Source organism: Bos indicus x Bos taurus, chromosome 7 (assembly GCF_003369695.1).
Source record: "Bos indicus x Bos taurus breed Angus x Brahman F1 hybrid chromosome 7, Bos_hybrid_MaternalHap_v2.0, whole genome shotgun sequence".
NCBI classification, from domain to species: domain Eukaryota; kingdom Metazoa; phylum Chordata; class Mammalia; order Artiodactyla; family Bovidae; genus Bos; species Bos indicus x Bos taurus.
Window position 1 is genome coordinate 93,038,547 of NC_040082.1, and position 19,287 is coordinate 93,057,833.

At 43.1% G+C, this 19,287-nt stretch overlaps 1 protein-coding gene across 5 annotated transcripts in view; it reads left to right on the top strand.

Annotated features, from left to right (window-relative positions):
• Positions 1 to 9,594, top strand: part of ADGRE1 (adhesion G protein-coupled receptor E1) — a 66,344-nt gene extending 56,750 nt beyond the window's left edge. For all 5 annotated transcript variants that reach the window (XM_027547479.1, XM_027547480.1, XM_027547482.1 and 2 more), the window contains 6 exons: positions 190 to 425; positions 2,828 to 2,894; positions 3,600 to 3,691; positions 4,751 to 4,919; positions 5,035 to 5,139; positions 9,168 to 9,594. In XM_027547479.1, coding sequence (XP_027403280.1) covers positions 190 to 425; positions 2,828 to 2,894; positions 3,600 to 3,691; positions 4,751 to 4,919; positions 5,035 to 5,139; positions 9,168 to 9,173 — 675 coding nt within the window. In that variant the 3' untranslated portion in view covers positions 9,174 to 9,594. The remainder of the gene's footprint in view (positions 1 to 189; positions 426 to 2,827; positions 2,895 to 3,599; positions 3,692 to 4,750; positions 4,920 to 5,034; positions 5,140 to 9,167) is intronic.
• Positions 9,595 to 19,287: the final 9,693 nt, after the last annotated feature.

Consider the following 19,287-nt stretch of genomic DNA (forward strand, 5'->3'; position numbering starts at 1 on the left):
GCCACTTGGGAAGCCATATGGAATGTATAGATACACATTCTAAATAAATAATGCACACTCTAAATAAATCCACTTCTTACCTATCAAAAGCAAGAACAATAGCAACAGAGGAGCCCCTTCTCTGCCTTCTTCCTCTGAACATACTCCCTGGAGTAAGGGAGACTGAAGGTGCCTGATTCTCTTCTGCAGATGGGCTGCGCCCTCATCGCAGGCTTTCTGCACTACCTTTTCCTTGCGTGCTTCTTCTGGATGCTGGTGGAGGCTGTGATGCTCTTCCTCATGGTCAGGAACCTGAAAGTGGTGAATTACTTCAGTTCTCGAAACATCAAGATGCTGTATCTCTGCGCCTTTGGCTATGGGCTCCCGGGGCTGGTGGTGGCTGTTTCTGCTGGCTTACAACCACAGGGTTATGGGATGTATAATCGGTAAGTGACATTCTTCTCTTTCCCTGAAAATTGTTATTATTAATTGTTCCATGGTGATAATTAAATGAACACACAAAAGAACAATAACGGGAGCAGTAGTCATGGCTACCATTTATTGAGCTCTTACTTTATGGGCTGCCAGGGGCAGTAGCCCAGGTTGTGCACTGCACAAATCTGGAAGCCATTGTTTGCATTATAGTATAGGTGGGTAGTGGCAATGTAAACAGCAAACTTGATTGCAAAGTTTTCAGTTTGTGGACTCTAGAGCCAACTTGCTTGGGTCTGGATCCTGGCTACACCACTATCTAGCTAGGCTGCCTTGGGCAAGTTACTTAAACTCGATGCTCTCATTTCCTCATCTATTATATGCAAGCTGATGACAATGCCTATATTATAGTGTTATTGTGGGTATTAAATGAGTTAGTATCTGCAAAATATTTAGACAGTGTCTGGCACAGTGTAAAGCATTATACATGTTTTTGTTGGTCTCTCTTTTTTCATTAAGTTTTTAATTGGAGGAAAATTGCTTTACAATGTTGTGTTGGTTTCTGCCATACAACAACGTGAATCAATCATAATTATGTATATGTCCCTCCCTTGTGAGCCTCCCTCCCCTCTACCACCCCAGTCTCTCTAGGTTGTCACAGAGCACCACACTGGGCTCCCTGTATTACCCAGCGGCTTCTCACTAACAACCCCATGGATGATAGGAGCCCGACAGACTACAGTCCATAGGGTTGCAAAGAGTCAGACATGACTGAAGCAACTGGGCATGCGTGCACTAGCTATCTATTTCACACATGATAGTGTGTGTATCTCAATGCTACTTTCTCAATTCGTCCCACCCTCTCCTTCCTCCACTGTGTTCACAAATCTGTTCTCTACATCTGCATCTTCATTCCTTCTCTGCAAATACTTTCATCAGTACCATTTTTCTAGATTCCGTGTATATGCATTAATATACGATATTGGTTTTTCTCTTTCTGACTTACTTTGCTCTGTATAACAGGCTCTAGGTACATCCACCTCACTACAACTGACCCAAATTCGTCCCTTTTTATGGCTTAGAAATACTCTGCCATGGTCTATTTTAAAGTGAGGTAGGCTTATCAAAGGTTCTGTGTGAGAAGATAGTAGCTCCAGTTGTTGTTCAGTCGCTCAGTCGTGTCCAGCTCTTTGTGGCCCCATGGACTGCAGCACGCCAGGTTTCCCTGTCCCTCACTATTACCTGGAATTTACTCAAACTTATGTCCATTGAGTCAGTGACGCCATCCAACCATCTCCTCCTCTGTTGCCCCCTTCTCCTCCTGCCCTCAATCTTTCCCAGCATCAGGGTCTTTTCCAATGAGTCAGCTTTTCTTATCAGGTAGCCAAAGTATTGGAGCTTCAGCTTCAACATCAGCCCTTCCAATGAATATTCAGGATTGATTTCCTTTAGGATTGACTGGTTTGATCTCCTTGCTGTCCAAGGGACTCTCGCTCTCCAGTACCACAGTACAAAAGCATTAATTCTTCAGCGCTCAGCCTTCTTTATGGTCCAACTCTTGTACCATACATGACTACTAGAAAAACCATAACTGACTATATGGACCTTTATCAACAAAGTCTGGACTCACTAAAATCATTCTTTTCATTTGCATCCCAGCTATCTGGGGCCAGTATCCTGGTTTTTCACATCCCCACCCCTAGGTCCTCAGTGCTCACCAGGGGAGTGGTTTATGGCTGCCTGATAGCAGGTATTGTTTTTCCTGATCACCCTCCAGGCTCAGAAATTCACTTTTGGAGGGCTGGAATCGCTGATGGATATGACATCCTTGTTTACTGATATGGCAGTAAACACTCCATTTCTCACTTCACTTCTATTAACAAATAATTACAGAATGCCTCATCCATGCCAGGCTTTGGACTGAGTGCTGGGTATTCAGAGATAAACAAAAAATTCAAAGTCCAAATTCTCCTGTAGCTCAGTCTAGTAGGGAAAGATAGACAGTTTAAACAAACAACTGAGCAAGATAATTTATGATACTGATAGATGTTATGAAAAAAAAAAGCAGCAAATTCTGCTAGGAAAGGACCAGACACAGTGTGACTTTTCAGAGGAGGTGATACTCGAGCTGAGAATTGAATGACAAAGTGTACCATGGAGAGTTCTGGAGAGAGGGAATACAAAGGTTATGAACTGAGAAATGATCTCTATCCCAGGCTGTTAAGAGAACATTTCAGGAACGTTCACTAAGGAAGAAGGTCTGAAAGAAGAAAACTGAAATGTGACCTGGTCCATTGTGAAAATTTTCACTTCAACCTCATCCTCCAATACTCTTCCATAAGCATATCTGGCAGGGTGTGAGTCATTTTAGGGTTAGGACTTTGATACAATGACTGACTCCTGTTTTTCTACATAGCTGCTGGCTGAATACAGAAACGGGGTTCATCTGGAGCTTCCTGGGGCCAGTGTGCACAATTATAGTGGTAAGTTGATTGCTTGGTCTGGTGTGTTTTGGAGGAGGGTCAAAGAGACCCAGGGCTTCCCAGGTGCGCTTCGTGGTAAAGAACCCGCCTCCCAATGCAGGAGATGTAAGAAAAGCAGGTTCAATCCCTGGGTCGGGAAGATCCCCTGGAGAAGGGCATGGCAACCCACTCCAGTATTCTTGCCTGGAGAATCCTATGGACAGAGAAGCCTGGCGGGCTACAGTCCATGGGGTTGCAAAGAATTGGACATGACTGAGCGACTGAGCATGAACACACATGGTAAGGGAGTCAGCCACTTTCATTTGTCAAATCACTTGCTTTTGTCAGAGATTCAAAAACAGGCAGATGAGTGGGAAAGTTTTATAGAGGAAAAAAGGGAAGGCTTCAGGTATGCCCTGCTCAGAGGCTGTGGACACAAGGACTCTGAAGGTAGGCTGACTAAATGCAGGGCATCCTAGGTGATCGGTTAGGGTTATATACTGGCTTTTTCCTTTTGGTCCTAAGTTGGAAGCAGAGCAGAAATAAGGGAGGCTGTCAACTATCAGTCAAGTTCTGATCATCCGGGGTGGGTTGCTGAAGGAGTTATTGTTTGGCTTCCTGGAGTGGTTACTGCAGACTATAGGTCAACGTTCTCTTTTCATAAATGGTCTGGACATCATCCATTTGTATATCCAGTCTTTCCATCCCTTCTGCTTGGCTCTGTAGGTCAATTCCATCCTCCTGACTTGGACACTATGTATCCTGAGGCAGAAGCTTTCTAGTGTCAATGCAGAAGTCTCCACACTCAAAGATACCAGGTACAGTCCAGCCTTCCTTTCCCCTCATCTTCTAGTCTCCTTTCCTTCTTTCCCCAAATATTCACTGAGTACCTTTTGTAAGCCTGGTCCTGCACTCCAAATGGAATACAGCACAGTGTCTAGATCAGAAAGGCATGTGAAGCATGCCTTAGCACCATTGCTAGGAGGAACGAGTGTTTCCAATACTAAAATCTGTTGACAATACCTTTTTTTAAGATATAGTGTTTCAGTGTAAGGATGGAACACAGTTTATTTAAATGATCTGGTGGCTCAGATGATAAAGAATCCACCTGCAATGTGGAAGACCTGAATTTGATCCCTGGGTTGGGAAGATCCCCCAGAGAAGAGCACTCCAATATTCTTGCTTGGAGAATTCCATAGACAGAGGAGCCTGGCAGGCTACAGTCCATGGGATCACAAAGAGTCGGACCCCACTGAGTGACTGAACACACACACCAACTCCAGACTCTCATTCCACCCCTCCCCCACACCCCCTCCTTGGTAACCACAAGTCTGTTCTCCGTGTCTGTGAGTCTGTTTGTTTTGTAGATAGCTTCATTTGTGCCATATTTCAAATTCCCCATATAAGTGATATCGTATGGAATTTGCCTTTCTCTGTCTGACTTACTTCACTTAGTATGATCATCTCTAGGTCCATCCATGTTGCTACAAATGACATTATTTCATCCTTTTCTATGGCTATGTAATATTCCATTGTCTATACATACCACATCTTCTTTATGCATCCATCTGCTGATGACCATTTAGGTTGCTTCCATGGCTTGGCTACTTTATGTCTAGCCTTTTATTACCATAGACAATATTGCATTCAATACATGTGTCCACACATCTTTGTGACCATGTGTACCTGTAGGCCAATTGCCTTTTCAATGGCTGTAGGATTTGACTTCCCTACCTCTAGGCTGGGAACCTGTGTGCCACACTGATTCTCACCCAGGTGATGGGTCACGTGGTGGCAGCCTCAGACTATACCTGGGAGCGTGGTGGCCCATGAGGGTGACAGCCAGAACTATATCCTCTGCAAATCTTCCCCTCCAGGTTGCTGACCTTCAAAGCCTTTGCCCAGATCTTCATCTTGGGGTGCTCCTGGGTGTTAGGCATTTTCCAAATTGGACCCATGGCCAATATCATGGCTTATCTGTTCACCATCATCAACAGCTTGCAGGGGGCCTTCATCTTCCTCATTCATTGTGTGCTCAGCCGCCAGGTGCGTACCTGCTGCCCTCCCAGCCCTGCTCCTTCCAGGGAGCTTGCCCCTGCCACACACACTCCCCCTGTATCTAAGCATGGTTCATCTCCCCATGGTGTGTATCCACCTTCAGGTACGGGAAGAATACAGAAGATGCACGACCAGGAAGACCAAACCCAGCTCTGAGACCCAGACCTCAGGGATCTTACTGTCATCTGTTCCCTCCACTTCCAAAACGGTGAGACTGTGTGTTGTCCGCATGTTCTGGTCAGACCAAGTGTTATGTGCTGTAAGCTAAGCATTTGTTGTTTCATTGCTCAGTTGTGTCCAACTCTTTGTGACCCCATGGACTGCAGCACACCAGACTTTCCTGTCTTTCACTGTCTCCCAGAGTTTGCTCAAACTCATGTTCATTGAGTTGGTGGTAACCATCCAACCATCTCATCTTCTATTGTCCCCTTTTCCTCCTGCCCTCAATCTTTCCTAGCATCAGGGTCTTTTCCGGTGAGTCGACTCTTCCCATCAGCTGGCCAAGTACTGGTGCTTCAGCTTCAGCATCAGTCCTTCCAATGAATAGTCAGGGTTGGTTTCCTTTAGGATTAACTGGTTTGATCTACTTGCTGTCCAAGGGACTCTTAACAAAGGCAGAGAAGGAAATGGCAACCCACTCCGGTGTTTTTGCCTCGAAGGCTCCATGGACAGAGGAGCCTGGTGGCAGTCCATGGGGTTGCAAGAGTCAGATACGACTGAGCAACTAAACCACCACCACCACAGTTCAAAAGCATCAGTTTTTTTGGTGCTCAGCCTTCTTTATGGTCCAACTCTTGTATCTGTACATGACTACTGGAAAAACCATAGCTTTGATGTTCATGTGTACTAACTCATTTGATAAACTGTGGTATTTAAAGGTGGGGATTGGGGAGCTAGGCTGCCTGGGTTTAAATCCCATCTCTGCATTTCAGTAGCTGTGCAAACTAAAAAAGATAAAATCATGACTCATGGATATGAAATAAGCATATATTAAGGATTTTATTCTGTGTATTAATCATTGAAGGAATGGGCAGATGTTGTAACTGGCTCACAAGAGAATGCAAAGAACAGACATGTTTGTGTATTACATCATACATAGAACGTATACAATGTATACATAATGCATAGCACTCATATAATGTATACAGTGTTCACAGTGTATACATAATACATAATATTACTATACTTTTTAATTTATATGGAGAAGGCAATGGCAACTCACTCCAGTACTCATGCCTGGAAAATCCCATGGGTGGAGGAGCCTGGTAGGCTGAAGTCCATGGGTTCGTGAAGAGTCAGAGACGACTGAGTGACTTCACTTTCACTTTTCACTTTCATGCATTGGAGAAGGAAATGGCAACCCACTCCAGTGTTCTTGCCTGGAGAATCCCAGGGACAGGGGAGCCTGGTGGGCTGCTGTCTATGGGGTCGCAAAGAGTCGGACACGACTGAAGTGACTTAGCAGCAGTAGCAGCAGCATGCTCTTTGTGTTGTCTTTCGAACCAGTTAAAACATCTGCCTGGTTTCCTCATTGGTAAATAAATGTAGTATATATAATATAACATAATTATATATCATGTAATCATACACATAATTGTAAATAAAAAATTATATCTTATTATTCATATTATAATATATAAGTTTTATATTTGTTATTGTTGTTTAGTTGCTAAGATATGTCCCACTCTTTGCGACTCCATGGACTACAGTCTGCCAGGCTCCTCTGTCCATGGGATTTCCCAGGTAGGAATACTGGAGTAGGTTGCCATTTTCTGCTCCAGGGGATCTTTCCAACCCAGGGATTGAACCCATGTCTCCTGCACTGGCATGCGGATTCTTTACCACTGAGCCACCAGGGAAGCCCAACTATATATTAATAAATATAAATATATATAAGTATAAATATACATATAAGTATACATATACATGTAAGTACAAATATATAGCGTTTCCAGGCAAGAGTACTGGAGTGGTTGCCATTTCCTTCTCTGATAAATACATATAGTATATAAAAATTTTATATGTAATATATAAATTATACATATAATTGTATATACAGACTTTGTATATGTAATTATTCATATTGCATAATATATGCATTTCAAATTATGTACTATATAAATATAAAATTTTAAATATATAGACATTATATATAATTATTCATATTATTTAATATATATAATGTACATATAATATAAATATTCAGAAGTTATATAGAATCATTTATATTACATAACACATAAAATTCATAAATGTGTTTATTTGTGTACTAATGTATTAATTATAATACATGTATAATCTCAGTAATATCAACATGAATGCACAAGTAGAGACAAAACTATTTTTTCCATGAAATTATTTCCCATCACTGTCAGTTGCTTCAAAAGGACAAAATTGTAAAGTAGTTCCGCTACAGATCAGGGCCAGATAACCCAGAGAAGGTATCCCCTGACAGCACACCATTTTCTACTGAAGCGCACGTTGTCTTCTGCACAATGGATCTCATTCAGTCTCACAGCTATACCATCGTCTATTAGCAACAACTCCCCAAATTTAAATAACGTGCAGTCCAGCCTTGTCTCCTGAATTCTATACTCATATAAACTACCACCTACCAAATGCCTACTTAGATATCCAATAGATGTTTCAGAGGCAACCTGTCCCACATGAGCATCTCATTTGGAATATGTTACCTCAGCAGATTCCCCCACCTCTCATTTCCACAGAGGGCCCTCTATTTTTCTATTGTTCAAGAGTGAAGTTGTGAAATTAACGTTGATTCTGCTTGACCCCGCCTTTCCTCTCCCCTTCCCTCATCTCTGCTCCATCAGCAAATCCTGTTGACTCTTCCTCAAAATAGATCTCGAATCTGGTTGCTTCTCTTTCCCTTCATTCCTTCTACTGTGGTCCAAGTCCTGTTGTCTCTATCCAGGATGATGGAAATAAACTCAAAAGAGGTCTGCCTTGCTGCCTCTCTAATCTTTCCCCTGCCTTATCTTTGGTCTGTTCTCCTTGCAGCAACTGGAGGGTGCTTGTGAACACCCAAGTCAGATATCTTCCCTTCTCTACCGACAACACTCCATGACTCCCACCTTATTCAGAGTCAAAGCCAAAGTCCTCCTTGTGGCCCACACGGCCTTGTCTGATCTGACTCTCTTTTCCTTCCTGTCCTTGTTGTCTATTAATAGACCCCTCATTTCACTTTGCTCCACCCACACTGGCCTGCTCAAGATTCTTCAGACATGCCAGGCTCACTTCCTCCTTTGGAGTCTTGAACTGAATGTTCTTGAATGCCTTGAATGTTTTTGTCCTGTCACCCACATAGCCAACTCCTTCACTTCCTTCAAATCTTTGTTCCAGTCATTTCTTTTCAATAGAATTTCCTCTGATAACTCTATTTTGTGCAGCTTCCTATTCACCCATCCAGGTGTTCATGCTTCTCCCACCCCCTTATCTTGATTTTCTTTTCAGGACTTTCTACTTTCTAACAATCTACTTTCTAAAATTTCCTTATTTATTGCATTTATCTTTTGTGGTCTTCCATCTTCTACCAGAATGTCTTATTAATTTTCCCCCTCTGATGTAGTCCAGGAACAAGTAACTAAGATCCAGTGGCTTAAATAAATAGGAAATTCTTTTTATTGCAAGAATAGAAGCTCAGAGTTAGGCGTTGCTGGTATTGGTTCTGTTGCTTAGTAAGGTTGCTAAGGATCTAAGCTCTTCCTAGTTTTCCATCCCACCAATAACATGCTGACTTTTCATCAATTATTTTCATGGTTGCAAGGTGGCTGCCATAGCTCCAGTCATCATGACCATGTTCAAGGCAGGAAGAAGAATGATGGGACAGAGTGGCAAACTCACCTTTCAACCCTCTCTCTTTAACAAGAAACAAAAGCTTTTCCAGAAGCCCCTTAGTGAATTTCCCTTTCACCTAATTGGTCAGAACTGTATCACATGAACACTCAGAGTTACAGAGGAATTTGACAAAACAAGTATTCTGCTTTCTAGCTTCTAGAATAGGAATATCAATAGTCAAGAGGCTCTGAGAATAGCTTTTGAGTTTGTCAACAGTGCCTGGAGGTAATCATTGCTAACATTTTAATGTTTATCCTTCTAGTTTTTGTTGCCATATTTATCTCTGCCTGTATTTGTAAGACCTGTGCCCACATACATATGATCCCTGAGTTCAAATTGTACTAATCCTGCCATTGATTCTGATCCTGATTTCTCTCACAGGGTTGAAGTCCCTTCTCAAATACACAATGGAACAACATCTCAGGAAAGCAGGTGCCTGCAGAAGCCTTCTCTGAAATCTCTTCTCAGCTTAATGTGGAAATGCACTATCTCGCCAGCCCTAGAACTCTCTGGGCAATTTGGATTATGGATGATTGGGTGTGGTGGTCTTCCCATGGCTTCCTGTCCTGGTGAGAAAAGAAGAGCTTCTGTTCCAGCTTACCGTTTTATATCTTCCGTGTTCTGCAACTCTGACTTTTCAGAGTTTTGTGGAGATAACAGATCGCAGTGCGATGGCAGGACCAAGAACTTCTGGCTACCACTTTGATTTGTCCTAAGTCCTTTGATGTGTGGCTTTAAGCGTGCCTCTCCAGCTTCTATCACATGCTTCACACACAGAGTAGCCCTCAATAAATGATTTGTTTTCTGACTGGCTGGCTTGCTTTTCAACCAAGAACCCTCCAGCTCTTTTTTAAACTCTTTTTCCCCTGGTACTCTGGTATAGCCGGTTAACAAACAATGCTGTGATAGTTTCAGGTGGACAGCAAAGGGACTCAGCCACACACATACATGTATCCATTCTCCCCCAAACTCCCCTCCCGTCCAGGCTGCCACATAACACTGAGCAGAGTCCTCTGTGCTATACAGTAGGTCCCTGTTGGTTATCCATTTTAAATATAGCAGTGTGTACATGTCCATCACATACTTCCCCCTGGTAACCATAAGTTCATTCTCTAGGTCTGTGAGTCCCTTTCTGTTTGGAACGTAAGTTCATTTGTATCATTTCTTTTTAGATTCCATATATAAGGGATGTCATATGATATTTCTCCTTCTCTGTCTGACTTACTTCATTTAGTATTGCAATTTCTAGGTCCATCTGTGTTGCTGCAAATGGCATTATTTCATTCATTTTAATGCATTGTGTATACTTACCACATCTTCTTTATCCATTTCTCTGTCCATGGACATTTAGATTGTTTCCATGTCTTGGCTATTTTGTAAATAGCGCTGCTATGAACATTAGGGTACATGTACATTTTCAAATTAGACTTTTCATCTTTCCCAGATATATGTCTGGGAGTAGGATTGCTGGATCATACAATCACTCTGTTTCTAGCTTTTTTTTTTTTTTTTTTTAAGGAAGCTCCACACTGTTTTCCACTGAACACTACTATTTCTAAAATAACAACAGGTGACTTAAGTCAGGTTCCCTAAAAGCAGAACGTGGGAGGGGTGATTTTGGTGCTCATGATTTATCGACAGAATGCTCTGAAAAGAGAGAAAAAGTGAAGGAAACAGGATGAGGAATAGAAGGAGCCAGGCACGTTTACAGTCTCGACTGGAACTTACTTTTAGCCTGATCCATGAATTATATCTCAGCCTCATCCCATTTTGACACAAGGCAACCAGCCATTAAAAAAAAAAAATCTCTGTCAGTCAATTACTGGCTGTGTGCTGCCCCTATTGTGATGGGAAGATGTTTAGCAGCTCCTGCTTCATGGAGACCAGTTTCCAACAGAGCATTGCAGGGCTGGTGGCTCAGACGGTAACGAATCCTATAGCTAGAACGGGAATGCCTGCAATGCTGAAGACACGGGTTTGATCCCTGGTTGGGAAATCCCCTAGAGAAGGGACTGGCAACCCACTCCAGTATCCTTGCCTGGAGAATCCACGGACAGAGGAGCCTGGCAGGCTACTGTCCATGGGATCTCAAAGAGTCGGACACGACTGACCATTTTCAGAAGGGGGCAGACAACTGACCCAAAAAGGGGGTCAGGGAGACACACCAACAATAATAATGATTCTGCTCATCCTCATGACCAGTAAACAGAAGAACTTGTATGAGCATTTAGATATGTGTTTAGAGCTCATTCTAATGAGATTCTGAATGGCACTAAAAAGATGTTTATTTCAAATGATGTTCCAAACTTCTCAGACATTCTGATAAAACCTTTCCCTTTCTAAAAGATCTTAGAGATTGTTTACCATACCATTTGACTTTTTTAAATGATCTTGTACATTTATTTTTAATTGGAGTATAACTTCTTTACAATGTTGTGTTGATTTCTGCTGTACAACATTGTGAATCAGCTCAATGTATATCGCCTCCCTCTTGAGCCACCCTCCCACCTCCCCCCATCCCACCCTTCTAGATCATCACAGAGCTCTGAGCTGAGCTCCCTGTGCTACAGTAGCTTCTTCCTAGCTATCTATTTTACACATGGCAGTGTATATATGTCAGTGCTCCTCTCTCAATTCATCTCACCCTCTCCTTCCCGCCCTGTGCCCGCAAGCCTGTTCTCTACGAGGGCGTCTTCATTTCTGCCCTGCAAACAGGTTCATCAGTATCATTTTCCATTTGGCTTTATTGAGACTAGAATGCAACTTTTTTTTTTAATTGAAGTATAGTTCATTTAAAATGTGTTACATGAAACTCTGCCCAATGTTATGTGGCCACCTAGGTGGGAGGACAATTTGGGGGAGAATGTATGCTTGTATATGTATGGCTGAGTCCCTTCACTATTCACCTAAAACTATCAGAACGTTGTTAACTGGCTATATCCCAATACAAAATTAAAAGTTTTTAAAATGTGTTAATTTCAGGTATACATCAAATTAATTCATATGTATATATATTCTTTTTCAGATTATCTTCCATTGTAGGTTATTTTGCTGTTGTTCAGTCACTCAGTCATGTCTGCCTCTGTGACCCCGTGGACTGCAGCACTCTAGGCTTCCCTGTCCTCCACCGTTTCCCAGAGTTTGCTCAAACTCTCGTTCATTGAGTCGATGATGCTGTCTGGCCATCTCATCCTCCATCGCCTCCTTCTCCTCCTACCCTCTATTTTCCCCAGCGTCAGGGTCCTTCCCAATGAGATGGCTGGCCAAAGTCTTGGAGCTGTAGCTTCAGCACCAGTCCTTCCAATGAATATTCAATGTTGATTTCCCTTAGGATTGACTGGATTGATTTCCTTGTGTACAAGGGGCTCTCAAGAGTCTTTTCCAGAGCCATAGTTCAAAAGCATCAATTCTTTGGCGCTCAACCTTCTTTATGGTCCAACTCTCACATCCATCCATAGTGAAAGTGAAAGTGAAGTCGCTCAGTCGTGTCCAACTCTTTGAGACCCCATGGACGGTAACCTACCAGGCTCCGCTGTCCATGGGATTTTTCAGGCAAGAATACTGGAGTGGGCTGCCATTTCCTTCTCCAGGGGATCTTTCCAACCCAGGGATCAAACCCGGGTCTCCTGCATTGCAAATAGACGCTTTACAGTCTGAGCCACATCCATCCATGACTACTGGAAAAACCATAGCTTTGATTATACTTGACTCAGACAGTAAAGAATCCACCTGCCAATGCAGGAGACCTAGGTTTGATTCCTGGGTTGGGAAGATCCCCTGGAGAAGGGAATGGATACCCACTCCAGTATTCTTGCCTGGAGAATTCCATGGACAGAGGAGCCTGGCGGGCTATAGTCCACAGGGACTCAAAGAGTTGGACACGCAGATTCAGATACGACTGAGCAACTACCACTTTAAAGGTTGCTGCTGCTGCTACTGCTGCTGCTGCTAAGTCGCTTCAGTCGTGTCCGACTCTGTGCGACCCCATAGATGGCAGCCCTCCCCGTCCCTGGGATTCTCCAGGCAAGAACACTGGAGTGGGTTGCCATTTCCTTCTCCAATGCATGAAAGTGAAAAGTGAAAGTGAAGTCGCTCAGTCGCTCAGTCGTGTCCGACTCTTAGCGATCCCATGGACTGCAGCCTACCAGGCTCCTCCATCCATGGGATTTTCCAGGCAAGAGTACAGGAGTGGGGTGCCATTGCCTTCTCCCTTAAAGGTTGCTACAAGATATTAAATATGTGTTTAGACTGCAGGGCTGTTATACTTCCAAATACATTTTTGATAAAGTGTTTTCATCTTTTTAAAAAAATAGGAAAAGCAGCAGAAGGAGACATTTCTAATGCTTTTCTTGGGAGGGAGCACGTCTTCTCTTTTGCAGTTCTGTAAGGTACGGCATCCACTGCTATTTGTAATTTTTACCCCCAGGTGGCGCTAGTGGTAAAGAAACTACCTGCCAATGCAGGAGACATAAGAGACGTGAGTTCCATCCCTGGGTCGGGAAGATCTCCTGGAGGAGGGAACGGAAACCCACTCCCGTATTCTTGCCTGGAGAATCCCATGGACAGAAGAGCCTGGCGAGCTACAGTCCACAAGGTCACAAAGAGTTGCACACGACTGAAGTGACTTAGCACACATGCATCTCATTTCTTTATAATCAATATTCCATCTTCTGAAACCTTACTTCACGAATCATGCCCAACATGATAAAAAAATAACCCAGTTTTCATGTAATTTGAAACTCTCGAGCTTCACCTGCCTTACTTACAAATATGGGTTGGCTCAGTTTCCATATCTAGGTTTGAACCACAGGATCTCAGATTGTCTTCCTTCCTCTTTCTTAGTTCTCAGAAAAAAAATCCTCCTCAGGAGTTTGTGGGTGTTGCTGAAGTATTATTTGATATCTGCTCAGGGCATGTTTCCAGAGAAGGCAATGGCAACCCACTCCAGTATTCTTGCCTGGAGAATCCCAGGGGCAGAGGAGCATGGTGGGCTGCTGTCTATGGGGTCGCACAGAGACGGACATGACTGACTCAACTTAGCAGCAGGAGCAGGCCGTGTTTCTCTCACTCTTTTCTCTGCTTTGATATTGAAAGTCCTTCATACGCCTCTCCAGGGTATCTTTCCCTGCTCAGCACAGCAATCTCAACCCAAGGCCTGGTCAAGTCTACAGAACGCTGAGATGCAGCTTGACCTGGGCTGTAAGAAGCAGTTCTGTACCCATTGTGGGGGCTGCCATTGTCTCCTGGGCTCCAGAGCTGCTGCACTTAGGCACAGAGTTACTACACTCATGAACACCGCAGCACCATCTCCCAGCCTATCCTTAACTTAAGGGGCCTCCACGTAACCACATAGGTCTTTTCAGTTCCGTTCAGTTGTGTCCGAGGCCTTTTAGGCACACTGATACTCTCCACCCTTCTGACTTCTCTCTTGTCCTTTCAGTGGCAGCTTCTCCAAACCTCCATATCTATCAGCTCACTCGGGTAGGTGTTCTGGAAGCTTTAGAAGGGTGTATCTTAATCATTATACAGGAGTATGGAAATTCCATTTCTGGTTCAGTCCATATGACGGGAAAAAAGGCAAGAAAATCTTTTAGGTATCTGGGAAAACACAGGAGGCTTGGAGATGTTTAAAAATTTCATACTTTGCTGTGTATCTGAAACTAATGTGCATGTGTGCTAAGTCACTTCAGCTGTGTCTGACTCTTTGCAACCCTACGGATTGTAGCCCACCAGGCTCCTCTGTCCATGGGGATTCTCCAGGCAAGAATACTGGAGTGGGCTGGCATGCCCTCCTCCAGGGGATCTTCCCATCCAGGGATCAAATCTGGGTCTCCTGCATTGCAGGCAGATTCTTAACCATCTCAGCCACCAGGCAAGCCCTCTGAAACTAAGCAAACACTGTAAATCAACTATATTTTATTGTTTTAGTTGGAGGATAATTGTTTAACAGTGTTGTGTGGTCTCTGCCTTACATCAATGAAAATCAGTCATAATTTTATATATATATATTCCCTCCCTCTTGAGCGCCCCACCCGCATTTCCGCCCCTCTAGGTCATCACAGAGTGCAAGGCTGGGCTCCCTGTGTTACACAGCAGCTTCCCACTAGTGATCTATGTTACACGTGAGAGTGTATATATGTCAATGCTACTTTCTCAGTTTCTCCTGACATCTCATTCCTCTGCTGTGTCCATAAGTCCGTCCTCTATGTCTGCATTTCCACTTCTTTGTAAATGGGTTCATCAGTACTTTCTTCCAGATTCCATATATATACATTAATATATGCTATTTGTTTTTCATTTCCTGATCTACTTCACTCTGTATAATAGTCTTTAGGTTCATCCACCTCATTAAAACGGACTGAAATGCATTCCTTTTTTATGGTTGAGTGACATTCCGTTGTATATATGTACCACAACTTCTTTATCCACTCTTCTAGGTCAATGGACATATATAGTTAAGTTTTAAAAAAACAAATAGGAAACTTCCCTGGTGTTCTAGTGATTATGACTCCAAGCTTCCATTGCAGGGAATGAGGTTGGATCCCTGGTAGGGGAACTAAGATCTCACCCATGCAGTGCAGTGTGGCCAAAAAAAAATTAAGATTTTAGAAATTTGCAGTGTCATTTATTCATTTTGTAAATATTTACTAAGTATCTATTCTCTAGATATGATAATGAGCAAGAAGTACATTGCCTTTTTTTCCATAGAACATACTTTCTAATGGCGAAGGAGACCCAATAAATATGTGAATGAATATCTAAGTGGGCTGGATGTTGTCTGTTGACCCTCCAAAACCATTGAGTGCTCTGCCTGGAATGACAACACATCTGGAGTATAACTGTGGACTTTCTTGGCCTCTGGTTTTCAGTTGGTTTTGGCCAATGGGAAACACCAACAGAATATCATAAAAATGGAGGAGAGTGAGGTCAGGGTATTTGTTTTCTTAGCTCCTTCCCTACAGATCACCGTGCAAGGGTTTCTGTCCCTTGAATGGACATCAGAGCTCCATGATCTGGTATACCGAGTCTTTTCAATTACAATTTCTTACTCCTTGTCTGTTCTGATATTTTCTCAGTAGCTTGACATGCAATTTCTAAATGTCTTTAAAAAGAAAATGTAGAAAGGAATTGCCTGGTGGTGCAGAAGTTAGGACTCAGCACTTCCACTGCTGTGGGCCTGGGTTTAATCCATGGAGCGGGAATTAAGATCCCGCAAGCCATGAGGTGCAGTCAAAAAGATGTAGAAGGCTTCAGTTATGCAATTTTTGGAATTAATATTCACATTTTTAAGGGCACAAACTACAATAATTTGTTCTCCCCACCAGCATTTTGCATGTTGTAATAACTACACAAAGAAAGTGAAAGTTGCTCAGTCATGTCCGACTCTTTGCAACCACATGGACTATACAGTCCATGGAATTCTCCAGGGCAGAATACCGGAGTGGGTAGCCTTTCCCTTCTCCAGGGGATCTTCCCAACCCAGGGATCAAACCCAGGTCTCCGTATTGCAGGTGGATTCTTTACCAGCTGAGACACCTGGGAAGCCCAAGAATACTGGAGTGGGTTGCCTATTCCTTCTTCAGTGGATCTTCATGACCCAGGAATCAAACTTGGGTCCCCTGCATTGCAGGCGAATTCTTTACCAGCTGAGCTACAAGGGAATCCCAAATAACTACACAAATACCACAGAAAACAAAAGCCAATGTTTTCAGAATTTATGAAAAATAACACCCATCAAAATTCATGGATAAAGGATATAATTTTGCCAAAATCCAAACAGGTCAACCAGATTCCCTGTTTAAATCTGTGTGGGGCCAGAAATTAATTTAGTCTTAATTTTTTAAGAGATCAAAGTCACATAATGTAAAATTTACCATTTAACCCATTTTATAGTGTATATAATTCAGTGTCTCATCAAAGAGTCAAAGTGTGCAACCACATGGTGCCATGATTTTAACCATCTTCTGTTCCAAGCTTAAAATTAAAAGGTGCTGGTTCCTTGAAAGGAAAGCAATGACAAACTTAGAAAGCATATTAAAAAGCAAAGACATCACTTTGCCGACAAAGGACCATATAGTCACAGCTATGGTTTTTCCAGTAGTCATGCATAGATGTGAGAGTTGGACCATCAAGAAGGCTAAGCACTGAAGAATTTGTGCTTTTGAACTGTGGGGTTGGAGAAGACTTTTGACAGTCCCTTGGACAGCAAGGAAAACAAACCAGTCAATCCTAAAGGGATCAACCCTGACTATTCATTGGAAGGGCTGATGCTGAAGCTGAAGCTCTAATACTTTGGCCACCTGATGGGAAGAGCCAACTCATTGGAAAAGACCCTGATGCTGGGAAAGATTGAAGGCGGGAGGAGAAGAGGGTGATGGAGGATGCGATGGTTGGATAGCCAACATGAACTTGTGCAAACTCTGGGAGACAGTGGAAGACAGTGGAGCCTGGTGTGATGCAGTCCATGGGGTCGCAAAGAGTCAGACATGATTTTGTGACTGAAGAACTAAGAGGTTCCAAGCCCACTTGGTACAAAGAGTTTGTTTGAAACAGAAGTGATGGTATACTCTACAATCAAGGTTCAGTTCATGCCCAGTGAGCCAGGCAAAAAAAAAATATGTGTATAAGTCACTAACCAGGACCATTTGGCATCAAATCTAAGCTGCCATTCTAATAGGGCAGAGACACTGGGCTTTACTTTATTCTTGTGTCTTGCAGGATGAGACACCTTCATCATATTTTCAACCAATTCCCACACCAAAACCCACCATTTCAAAGTGTGTGTTGTTCGGTGAGAAACACTTGTTTGTAGATGATGGGCAATAGAGGAAGTAGCATTTATGTTTTGTGCTTTAAGTTCATGTGTTGGTCAAAGGAGAATGTTTCCTTCTTTTCTTGGAATATATCTTCCTCTTCCATGACAGTGGCTAAGAAAGGTTTAGCTTCAGGACTTCCCTGGTAGTCCAGTGGCTAAGAATCTGCCTGCCCATGCAGGGGGACTCAGGTTGGATCCCTGGTCCAGGAACTAAGATCCCACATGGCATGGGACAACTAAGCCCATGTGCCACAACTACTGAGCCCAGGTTCCAGAGCCCATACTCCACAACAAAAGAAGCCCCCACGATGAGAAGCCTAGGTACTGCAACTGGAGAATAGCCCCTACTTTCTCTACAACTAGAGAAAGTCAGCAGCACAGACCCAGCACAGCCCAAAATAAATACATAAGATTTTTAAAAGACTATCTTGAAAAAAAAAAAAGAGAGAGAAGTTTAGCTTCTTGGTAGAATGGTAGATATGCTAGAGTGCCAGGGTGTGTATTAGTTAGTGACTTGGTGAGAAGCAGCTGGACCAATCAAGTGAATTAAACAGAGACTTAATGAAGAGACTTAATAGTGTGGGCAGATAAAAGCAGTTCTGAACCTAGTACCGATGTGTGTGGTTTTCACAAAACCATTCTCTGACACCAGCTGAAAGTCCAACAATTCAACTCAACAGTGATACTCTCTAGCCAGAGGTAGCATTATAAGTTCAGGACTTGGTTCCACAAGACTGCACCCCCTCCCTGCAACTCCCAATTTCAGATGCCAACACAAGTCCAGGTTGTCACCTGTGCTTCTGTCCAACAGATTATAGATCAGAGATTCCCATGACCCCCTCCATGAGTTCCATGAGTTTGCTAGAATGGCTCACAAAATTCAGAAAACATTTTACTTACTAGATTACTGGTTTATTATCAAAGGTATAACTCAAGATTTGTCAAATGGAAGAGATGTATAGGACAAGGTACTAGGAAAGCACACATTATTTCTGTTCCCTCTTCCCAAATCTCTGTGTGTTCTCTAACCCAGAAGCTCTCTGAATCCCAAGCTTTTGAGTTTTTATAGAGCTCATTACACAGGATTCCCTGATGGCTCAGCAGGTAAAGAACCTGCCTGCAATGCAGGAGACACAGGAGACGTGGGTTCAATCCCTGGGTCATGAAGATCTCCTGGAGGAGGAAATGGCAACCCACTCCAGTATTGTTGCCTGGGAAATTCCAAGGACAGAGGAGCCTGTTGAACCACAGCCCAATGGAGTGGCAAAGAGTCAGACACGACTGAGCATGAGCATAGGGCATTACGTAGGAATGACTGATTAGATTATTGCTACTGAGCATGAGCATAGGGCATTACGTAGGAATGACTGATTAGATTATTGCCATTGGTGACTGATTTGACCTCGAGCCCCTTTCCCCTCCCTGGAAATCAGGAGGATGGGACTGAAAGTTCCTACCTTTCATTATGTGGTTGGTTCCACTGGCAACCAGCCCCAACCATTAGGTACTTTCCCAAAGTCACCTCATTAACATAAACACAGTTGTGGTAGAAAGGGGCTTGTTATGAATAATTCATATTCACCTCTAGACAGCATATTAAAAAGCAGAGACATTACTTTGCCAACAAAGTCCATCTAGTCAAAGCTATGGTTTTTCCAGCAGTCATGTATGGTTGTGAGAGTTGGA